This window comes from Elephantulus edwardii, unplaced genomic scaffold, assembly GCF_000299155.1.
Source record: "Elephantulus edwardii isolate Elephantulus edwardi_28Jun2011 unplaced genomic scaffold, EleEdw1.0 scaffold00077, whole genome shotgun sequence".
NCBI lineage: Eukaryota > Metazoa > Chordata > Mammalia > Macroscelidea > Macroscelididae > Elephantulus > Elephantulus edwardii.
This window is the reverse complement of record NW_006399827.1, coordinates 14,859,045-14,870,359: the sequence shown is the minus strand read 5'-3', so window position 1 is coordinate 14,870,359 and position 11,315 is coordinate 14,859,045. Positions and strand designations below refer to the sequence as shown.

At 39.1% G+C, this 11,315-nt stretch overlaps 2 protein-coding genes across 2 annotated transcripts; both read left to right on the top strand.

The window, feature by feature from the left end:
• Nucleotides 1-4,731: 4,731 nt before the first annotated feature.
• On the top strand, nucleotides 4,732-5,031 carry LOC102848812 (keratin-associated protein 3-1-like). The gene has a single exon (XM_006889486.1). The coding sequence runs from the start codon at nucleotides 4,732-4,734 to the stop codon at nucleotides 5,029-5,031; it is 300 nt and encodes a 99-aa protein (XP_006889548.1).
• Nucleotides 5,032-8,091: 3,060 nt separating this feature from the next.
• Nucleotides 8,092-8,420, top strand: LOC102850319 (keratin-associated protein 3-3-like). Its single transcript, XM_006889436.1, has one exon. It carries the CDS (start codon nucleotides 8,101-8,103, stop codon nucleotides 8,398-8,400), a length of 300 nt encoding a protein of 99 aa, XP_006889498.1. The 5' UTR covers nucleotides 8,092-8,100; the 3' UTR covers nucleotides 8,401-8,420.
• The last annotated feature ends 2,895 nt before the right edge of the window (nucleotides 8,421-11,315 follow it).

The following is an 11,315-nucleotide window of genomic DNA, read 5'->3' as shown; positions in this document are numbered from 1 at the left end:
CTATGGTCAACTGATATTTGACAAGGAAATCAAAGGTATCTAATGGAGAAATAATAACCTCTTCAACAAATGGTACTGGCAAAACTGGACTTCCACCTGCAGAAAACTGAAACAGGATCCACATCTCACACCATACACAAAGATTAACTCACAATGGATCAGAGATCAGGTCAAACATAAAACCTAAAGGTCTTAAGAGATAAACTGAGATCAAACTTAGAAGTGATAGTCCAAGGCATAATGAGACTGCCAAATACAACCAGAAATGCACAATCTAAGGATGATAAAATTGATTCATGGGATTTTCTGAAGATTAAATCTCTATGCACATAAAAAACTTTTTCCAACAGGGTGAAAAGAAAACCTAGACTGTGAACAAACATTTGGTAATACCATCTCAGACAAAAGTCTTATAACAAAAATTTACAGAATACTCCTGGGCTTCCACAAGAAAAAGATTGATGACCCAATCACAAAATGGGCAAAAGACATGGAAAGAAGTTTCACAGAGGAAGATATTTGAATGGCAAACAGACACATGAAGTTATGCTCCAAATCACTGGCAATAAGAGAGATGCAAATCAAAACCACAGTGAGATACCATCTCAATCCAGTAAGAGTGGCAAAGTTTAACAGGGCAGCAAGTAACAGATGTTGGAAAAGGTGTGGCAAGAAAGGAACTCTTATACATTGTTGGTGGGATTGTAAAATGGTGCAACCATTCTGGAAGGCAGTGTGGTGCTTCCTCAAAAAGCTGAACATAGAAATTCCATATGACCCAGATATTTCACTACTTGGAATATACCCTGAGAATATGAGAAATAAGGCACAAACTGAGATTTTTATACCAATGTTCATAGCAGCATTATTCACTATTGCAAGAAGATGGAAACAGCCCAACTGTCCAACCACAAATGAATGGATTGAGACATTATGGTACATTCACACAATGGAGCAATAACTTAGTAAATTATTACCTAACTTGGGAGGGACTGGAGAGCATTATGCTGAGTGAACTAACTCATCAGTCACATAAGGAAAAATATTGTATGAAACCGTTATTGTAGAATGACTATAAGGATCCAGGAGGGGTGGGAGAGGCTGGAAGCAGAGGGATGTGGATGTGCAGGGGGAGGGGAGTTAATCATTGGGTTGTACAATTTGATGGGGGGGGGTGAGGGAAATTGAAAGAATTTGTTCAAATTTGTATTTGAATTTGTAAAAAAAACCAATAGGGGAAAAAAACAAAAGCAAAACAACAAATTGCCGAGTAAGTTGTAACCTACACTGTAGTTAGAACAATACCACCTATAGAAGAATGGTTAAGAAAGAAATCTCTAATTCCAAGCTGTTTTGCTTTAAATCACACCTTTATCATTTCTGTAGGGGTCTGGTATCTTAATAGTAAGAAGCTGGTCTGCTCCTTTCTTTTACTTTTCCATAATTTTTGACTCATGTACTTATAACCTGTTAGTCAAATTTGTGTCTTCTAGGTTGCAACATCCCCATGATACATCTTCAAGGATATGAACATGTACAGCCAAGCACAATCAATAAGAGTGCATCTAAATTCCAAAATCAATCTCCATAATAGTCTATGTGTTTCCTACTGCCAAAGGGGCCCTTTAGAGTAGTGAGAGAAGATCTTCACCCTGAAACCCACAGCGTCCCTTTTCAGCAGGAAGTAGCTAAGAGAATACGCCATCCCCTTTTCCTTATGACTCAGGGAGGAGTGATAGGGAATGGCAAAGGACACACCAACAAAGGAGATTAATCAGAACTGACTTTGACAAGCACTGTGGCAATTGGACAATTAAAACAGACATTCGGATGGCGGGGAAGAAGAACAAACTGGGGAGGAGGGTGGAGAGAATGGTGCGGCAATGAAGGAGTGAAAGCCCAGAATCCCTGTGAATGTTCATTGAAACTAATAAAATTTAATAATAATTAAAAAAAAATAAAAACCTTTAAAAAAAAAAGCAGCTGGTCTGCAATCCCAAATCTACCAGCTGCTCTGTGGGAAGATAGAAAGTCTCCTTCCCTGAAGTTTCCTGCCTCTGAAAACCTGCTGGGGTAGTGGGGGGTCAGATAGAGGTCGGTCAGCTATGATCAGTTCTGATTCAATGGCACACAACAAAAACAATAATTTCTTAACGGTGTTGGTCATGCAATTTAATTTATCCACACCTCAGGTTCCTAAAATGTTAAATTAGAGTGGAAAAAGTCTCATAAAATTCTGATTATGATTAATTAATTAAAGTATGTGTAGTACTTAGAGCAATATGGCTTGGCTGTGAATGTCCACACCAGTTGATTCTAGTCTCCAGCTTCTTTCTATAGCCCCAAAGATGGTCTCATCGCATCTCCTAAGAAATACCAGTATCTACAGGTTAATGATCTCCCTGAATCCCTACAAATATAAAACTGATCCTATTGGACCCTCTCCTCTGAGCTTCTGTAAATGCATTCCCCATAAGAGCTGTGAGCTCAGCTCTGCAGGGACATTTTTCAGAGCTTATAAAGAGCTCTGATAGCATGGTATGTTACATGTTGCACTGCTACCCGAAAAGTCAGTGGTTTGGATCCACCAACGAGCTACTCCCTGCGAGAAAGATTAGAAGTCTTCTTCTGTAATGACACATGGCCTAGAAAACCCAACGGAGGGTCTCTGAGTTGGAATTAACTTGCAGTGGGTTTTAGTGGGTAAATTGCTCTTACTCCAATCTCTTCTCTTCTAGTAACTATTTACTGTCTGATCTCAGATTTATTTCCCTATTTTTCGGTCCTCTAATACATGTTTACTCATCTTGGTGTATCAAATACAAATGCTCCGTGGGACTTTATTTGTTTCTTTTACTAATGAATCATAATATTGAAGCATTCAATACATGCTAGTTGCTGGTTTTGTTTAAATATTTATTTGACTCATTCTATTTATTTGACTATGTTAAACACTAGAAATAAGAAAATAAACATGTTCCCTGACTCTGAGGGGATTACAGCCCAGGAAAGGTATGTATATATGTACAAAAAGATACAATCAATTGCCTTGGGGGCATATGAGGTGTAACAGAGACACAACTGAGAAAAAGGTCAATTCTAACTGGGGTGGGAGATGAAAGTAAGGCCAGAAACTTTAAGGAGCAGTCTGCTGTGTCTTATTCCATGGGGCAGCTAGCTGGTAGACTCCAACTATCAGCCTCTGGGTTAGCAGCTTTTAAACATTGGGCCATCAGAGTTTCTGGTTAAGAACATAGGGACTCAGTAAATATATGATTGGTAGCAAATATATATTTGCTGATCAGTCCCCATTACTATAGTTACACACTAGCCTTATCCATGACATATAATAATGTGATTGAATTGAAGTACAAGGGATATTAAAAGGACTTGTCTTTTCTGCAAGAGGTAAACTAGAAAGCCCAGCAAAGATTTTAGACAATGGAAGAGGTAGGTAGGCACTTTTATGGGATTTTCTAAGAGGACATAGTTCATGTTGTTTTTCAAGAAGAAAGCTCCATTTTCATCCCACATACACTCCCATCCACCTGTGCTTAATCTGTTCCCATGGTAGTTAAAACATCCAATCTCTTTAAATTTTTACACAATTGCATTCATAACAATGGGGAGGGTTGGTGGAGGAAATTACCTAGCAATTCTCTGCATTTCCCAATCAAGATCACATATTCTATTATGCTCTCAAATTCATAAGAAGGAGACTAGATAAATCTAGTTTTAAAAAACACACAGTGGGGGGAGCTCTGGTGGCCTAGTGGCAAGGAGCTGCAACTACAATCCCAGAGGCGCATGGTTCGAATCCACCAGATGTTCTGCTGGGGAAGGAGGGACAATCTCCTCCTGTACTAGTCAGATCTGATTTGACGGTACACTCACACAAAAACAACAACAAAAAAAAATTTAAAAACACCCCACACACAGTGGAATACTATGCAGCACGCAGGAGCAATGATTTAGTAAATTATTAGCTAACTTGCGAGGGACTGGAGAGCATTGTGCTGAGTGAACTAACTCATTACCACAAAGACAAATACTGTATAAAACCATTACTGCAGAATGAGTATAAGGATCCAAAGGGGTGCGGGAGGATGGAAACAGAGGGATGAAGATGTGCAGGGGGAGGGGAAAATTAATCATGGAGTTGTATCATTTGATGGGTTAGCGGGTGAAGGAAATTGGAAGAATCAGTTCTCAAAAACGATGTATTCAAATTTTATAAATAAACTAGTATTTTTTAAAAAAGAAACCCAACCTAAAGTCCCTATGCATTTTGATTTCCCAGATTTATTTTGGAGACACACTTTGAGAAGGACCATATTTTAGTGCTCGGGGACTGGATTCTTTATACTCCATCATAATCACTTTTAAGAGCAAATTCTGGTAGGTCAAAAAGAAGACAGCTAGGGTGGCTCCTGATGTGTTTGTATATGACTGAGTAAACAGAGACACCATTTTGAAACTGCAACAGGAAGCAAGCTTGAATGGAGCAACACAACCAAATAAAACTAAAGGAGAGCTCGTCATGTGGCTGATAAATAAGAAGTTGGTGAGTTATCTGCGTGAGAACACACAAACAATAACAAATAAACAAGGAAACCTACTGAGGGGGAGAAACCATGTTCCCTGAGACGGACGGATATAAAAGACCCACATAGGGCGATTCCATAGAAGGAAGTAGCCTGTGCAACATCAGTCTGATGAGCCACTGCCACCATGTCTTGCTGTGAGTCTGGTCCCCAAGCATGCTGCAGTGTCCCCCTGGGCCCAGCCACCACCATCTGCTCCTCTGAAGTGTGCTGCCCCTGTGAGGTCTGCCTGCCCAGCACCTGCCCACATGAGCTCACCCTCCTGCAGCCCACCTCCTGTGACACCTGCCCCCCACCTTGCTGTGTACCTGACTCCTACGTGCCGACCAGCTGGCTACTCAGCAACTGCCACCCGACTCCAAACCTGAGTGGGATCTCTGTCACAACCTGCATCCAGCCCTGCTTAAAGTGTGAACCTTGCTGCTAGCCAGCCATGCCTAAAAGGCTTGTTCACACAGCTCCAACAACCTTCAACAATCACCAGGGGTTGGTATGCAAATGGCCTTTATTGGGAGCTCTGAGGGAAAGAAGTCTTCATTTTTTAGTTTTGCTCAAATGTGTTTTGAAAGATGATTTTAAATGAGAAGTACCTACATGCTACCAGGGACCTCCTGGTTTAAAACTAAATAAACACTGCTCTGCTCCCGCAGCCACGCACTGTCTCAATGTTTAATACAATAATTATCCAGGGACTCTTGACACATGCATCATAAACCTATAAATAAAACCAGCAGAATTACACTTTCTGATAACAACAACACAAACCTCATAGCTACAAGGAGACCTCACAGGGGGACTTCAATGCCTGGAGAATAAAATATCCTTGGCTTTACATTTAGATCCTTTTTAAAATTCCAAATTCAGTACCTACTTTTTACTTTTTCATTGTTCCCCTATCTCTCTAAAGCAGCTCACACATATCCTTAAAGAAGTTGAGAAACTATAAATTATAGACCACATACTCATAGAAGGGATCCCAAAGACTTAGTTGAACTTTATTACTTCATTGACTCTTATGTGAAAATTTGAATGTAATACTCTCAGCTCTAAAGCACTTCACAAATGGAACAAATCTCTCTGCTTATATACATGGTCCATAAAAAAAAAAAAAAAAAAAAAAAAAAAACAAAACAACCAAACACTTTTTAAAACATTTTTTTTAGTGACACTTTATCTTGTTGTTGTTGTTGTGTGCCATCAAGTCAGATCCGACTGGCACAGGAGGAGAATGTCCATCCTTCTCCAGGGGAGCATCTGGTGGATTTGAACCGTGTACCTTCAGGATTGTAGTGCAGCTTAAAAAGGAAACACTTTTGTTGTTATTGTTCTAATCTGTATTTGAAAGAGGTACAGTCACAATACTCATGGGAGGCAAAGACGCCAAGACTTCATCTCACATAGTCTGGGCACATCAACAGGATCTCCCAGTTCCTGGGGAAACATGCAGAGGGTCAACAAAAAAAGAGAAAGAGCAGGACCGAGATGAATTTCCACAGAGGGTCCAACAGTGGGCTCTGCAGACAAAGGGCAATTGTGAAGATGGAGCAGGAATGGGAAACGTTTCGTTCTGTTGTGAGGAGGGCTGTCATGAGGGGAAGCAACTCAGGGATCTAAGAACAAACAACAATCTGTACTTACAAAATTTAATAAACATTTCTCAGACGCATACTATGTTCTGGACTTTGTCCTAAGTACTAAAGAGAAACAAAAAATGATTACGATTCCTGCTTTCAAAGATCTGCTTAGTAAAGAAGACAAATATAAATGACAAGTTAGAAGATTCAGCAGAACCGGACATGGGCAGAAGGAATGAACACGCAACATCTTTTGGCACAGCAGAGAAAATAAAGTAGGAAGACGTCAAAAATACACTCAATTCATTGCCCTAGAGTAAGAAGTGATTCAGAGCTGACCCTCCTGCAGGTTTACCAAGGCTGTAAAATGCACGGGAGGAGAGCGAGCATCCATCTTTCTCCTGAAGAGCTGCTGGTGAATGCAAATAACAGAGAGGTGTGGTCTTTGAGTCCCATCAGATGCTTACCTGTGATAAATATTAACATTTAGGGAAAAAAAAATCAAACCAACTTCACTAGTAAAGTCTTCTTACATGAAATGTATATTTACCACTTGCATTTAATGACATCAGCATTGCCCACCAATTCCGTTTTCTTCTCTTTTAAACAGATTATATGTGTGGTTTCTAGCCCCTGTAATGTCCTCTCAGAAACAACCCACCAAAGAATCGGCAGTTTATGCTCATTCAGCAACAATTTGCCACTCAATAAATTACACCATTTAGATTACATGATCTGTATAGCTTTGTGCTGATGAAGGTGGAAGCTGTGCAGATGTTGGAATCATGGGATGTTACACACGGGATATTAGCCAGTCTAATCTTTTCATGTGCCAACATACAGAACTCAAAATCTTTACCAACAGAGGTAAAGAATGTTGGTCAAGGCATTCCTCAAAGGAATGTGAAATCTTTGATAGTCAATGTACAAAACCAAATGGACATGCAAAATAAGGACTGTATCAGTTAAAAATTATTTTTATTAATGTCATAATTCTAGGTAATTGAATTAGATCTCCTTTCAAAAACCTTTATTCTGGGAAAATGATCAAGGAGAAAGTTTATGGATTCTCCTTTTAGTTCTTATTTCATCTCAAAGTATGTACAACATTAATCTGAATAAGACTTAAAACTTATTCAGAGATGGTTTTTTTCAAGAGTGCACTTAACAAGCATTTGCCATCAGATACATTTTCTGCTCCAGAGAAGTTATACTTTGATTCACTACATGATTGGCCTAACTTTGAGAAGAGATTCCTAAAAAACCAAAAACCTCACAAATCAAAACAATCTTTTGAAGAATCAGTATAGATGTATTAAGAATGGAAAAAAATGGTTTCATGGATTCCATTCTGTTTGACTCACTAGAACCACCAACAAAGCAATAAAAATATGCCTGAGATACACATAGTCACAAAGCTGCATTCATCTCTAAGTAGCCATTTCCTTGTTGACTTTACTGGGTAGAAAAATGGTCCTAATTAATCATTTAAGCTGCTTGTTATGAAATTAGTAATGAAAAATCACAGCATCTTAAGCATATTATTCAAAATTAGGGAAAAATGCAAGGAAATCACTTAGCCACAGAAACAGTGGCTGAATTGTCATTTGAATTTATCATCGACATGTCATGTGACTTTTGGTATGCCAGGACCCTATGAAGAGGACAAAAAAAGATGATAGGTCGTTGAGTCAAAGACATAATTTAATAAATGAAAGAACTCTTAATGGGCAAATACCAAACTGATTAGGGAATCTTAGTGGGAAAAGCTGGCATGACAAAATCAGGATAGGAATCTTTCTGGTTGGACCAACACCTGGGAGTGAGGGTATATAAAGGCTTCAAAGTGACAAGAGACATTTGCACCACAGACACCTCATTCCTTCTTCAAGAAACCAAAAGCAAACCAGATTCCCAACGTCATGGCTTGCTGTGTTACCCGATGCTGCAGCGTCCCCACCGGCCCTGCCACCACCATCTGCTCCCATGACAAATGCTGCCGATGCGGAGTCTGCCTGCCCAGCACCTGCCCACATACCACCTGGTTACTGGAGCCAACCTGCTGTGATAACTGCCCCCCACCCTGCCACATCCCTCAGCCCTGTGTGCCCACCTGCTTCCTTCTCAACTCCTGCCAGCCAACCCCAAACCTGGAGACCCTCAACCTCACAACCTACACTCAGCGCTGCTGTGAGCCCTGCATCCCAAGCTGCTGCCCCTGAACAATGACTTCTGTGCCAGAGCCTGAAGAGAAAGAACTCGGAAGCTAGCTGTGCTATGTTCATTTGCCTCAGGAGTCAAGCAGATGTTTGGAAGCAGACCAGATGAACCAGATATGGAAAATCTAGTGCTTTTTTAATTTCATAAAAAGGAAATCATGGTTATTCAGCTCAAGAATTATTTGTTTTGTTTGAGTAGATGAACATTAAGTATTATCAAGGTATTACTGAAATCTTAAGGACTTTAAACTCTATTTTCTTGATCATGTTGTTCCTTTCATCCTATTTCTTATACTGGTGTTTTCAAAGAAGCAAAATAATTTTTGGGTGGGTTTTCCAATAAACTGTATCTCTGGCAACATGTGTCTCTGTTCAGCATTCTTAGTATGTTTCTTTTATTTAAAAAATAAAAATGAGATCATTTACAACAATGTCACATGATAAGAAAAAGAAAACTTTGAGTCATCTGACATTCTCGAAGTCATAAAATTAGTTAGAAAGAAAACCAGAAACTTTTTTTACCAAATATCATATAGCCCACAATACCAATAGAAGCTTAACCATTTCATGACTGAATTATTGTTTGCTTTACATTTTTTTGGTTGATACCAAGTGTTTTCAGCAATTTAATGCTGAAATCAACAGGAAAGTGTTTTGGAAGTAACATGGATTTTGATACAATTATATGGATGCATATATGGTAAATGGTCTCGATCATGAAGACTGGCAAAGTGAAGTCTGTTTCTTCAAATGCACACAATTAAACAGGCTCTAAGCAGGTGTAGCAGATACTACAACTGGGATAGCAGCTTCCCAAGGAACCTCAGAGACAGAAAATGAGAATGAGTGTTTTACTCTGTCCTACAGGATCATTATAAGTTACAATAGGCACAATGGCAATGTGATCATTTATTCGGTCAACATTTCTGGGGTCTTTTCTCAATGCCAGCAACCATATTTGTGATATGAGTTTGAAAAGAAAAGAAATATTAACATCTAAATTACCCTCAAGTTTCTGTCAAATCTGAAAATACAGACACACAAGTGACTATTAACATTACACTTATGTACATAAGATATGTTCTGTGGCTACAATTATAATCCTGTGTGATTGCTGCTGTGTATGACTGAGGAATAAGTAGTATGGCATTTCAAGCCCAGCAAAAGAGCAGTCAAAATTCATAGTGAGTGATTTTGTGTCAGCAGTGAAGACTCATTACTATGAAAGGGTTTCTGTTGCCCAAGTTTAACATTAAAGATGAATTTGTAGTAGAAAAGTTGATGGTAGGTGCTGCCCAGTTGACGATAGCAACTCTATGAACAGATTGAAGCATTGCTCTGGCCTGTGCCATTCTCATAAACTCCTCCATGCCCAAGCCCATTATTGTAATCATGGTGTCAATCCATCTCATTGAGGGCCTTCTGCTCTTTCATCAACTCTATTTTTCCAAGCATTATGTCTTTTTCCAAGGACTGACACATCCTGACTGCATATCTAAAGTATGTGAGCTGAAATTTCAGCATCCCAAAGCAACATGTCTGTGGGTTTCTTGACTGCTGTTACTATGGATGCTGATTATGGATCCAAGTGAAATGAAATTATTGACAATTCAATCTTTTCTCCGTCTATCATGAGTTTGTTCATAGGTCCCCTGGCAAGGATGTTTGTTTTCTTGATATTGAGATGTAATCTATGTTGAAGGCCGTAACCTTTGATCTTATGTAACAAATGTTTCAAGTCCTTTTCACTTGCGGCAAGCAAGATTGTGACATCTGCATCACACAAGTTTTTAATGAGTCTTCCTCAAATCTGATGCCACATTCTTCTTTATGTAGTAAAGATACTCAGATTATTTGCCCAGCAACAAGACTGAATAAATGTGGAGACAGGATACAACCCTGACACACATTTTTTCTGATTTTAAATCATGTATTATTCTGTCAGAATCACTGCTTGTTGGACTATTTGCATGTTTCACATGAGTACAATTAAGTGTCTGGAATTCCCATTCTTCTCAATGCTATTCACAATTTTATGACCCACAAATTGAGTGCCTCTTTACAGCCAATAATACATAAATAAACATCTTTCTGGTATTCTCTGATTTCAACTAAGATCTTTCTTATATTAGCAATGATATGACTTGTTCCACAGCCTCTTCTGAATCCATCCTGACTTTGAGGTAGTTCCCCGTCTATGTACTGTAACAGCCATTTTTAAATAATCTTTAGCAGAGGTAGCAGCTTAATAAATCAAGAAAGGATCACAGAGCTAAGAATTTTTAAGTAATCAGAATTGGGAATGACTGGAGTGACAAATGCATTGAAGATGGGGAAAAAAAGAAGAATGACATAAAGAAAAGAGAAACACAAAGCCCTAGAGTTAGGGATACCCAAAGGAGTTTGGACTAAAAATTTAAAGCAATGAGAGTTCAAGCAAAGGATTAACAAAACTGTGTTATGCTCCTAAATATTTCATCTTACTATTAATCTTTGATTTACATATCATTGTCCCTCATAACTCAAATAACTATGTTGTTGTTGTGGATGTGTACCATTGAGTCAGAACTAACCAGCAGCCAATCCTAAGGGCAGGTTTTCAGAGGCACTAAATCATACAGGAGGAGAATGCCTATCCTTCTCCCATGGAGCATATGGTGGATTCAAACTATATGCCTTTGGGATTGTAATGCAGGTTTTTAACACTAGGCTACCAGAGCTCCCTAAATTTACCAGAGAAAAATATAATTAAAATGTGGCTCCCTAAATTGACTATTGTTGTTGTTGTTATGTGTTGTCGAGTCGTTGCAACTCATAGCGACCCTATGCACAACAGTCGTAAACCCTGCTCTATCCTGCACCAACCACACTCCCTCCGACACACACATCCCGATTACCCCAGTCACTGAATCAATCCA

What these genes read in the sequence shown, in the direction of transcription:
- LOC102848812 (XM_006889486.1), top strand. Translation starts at nt 4,732, where the DNA reads ATGTCTTGCTGTGAGTCTGGTCCCCAAGCATGCTGCAGTGTCCCCCTG.
- LOC102850319 (XM_006889436.1), top strand. Translation starts at nt 8,101, where the DNA reads ATGGCTTGCTGTGTTACCCGATGCTGCAGCGTCCCCACCGGCCCTGCC.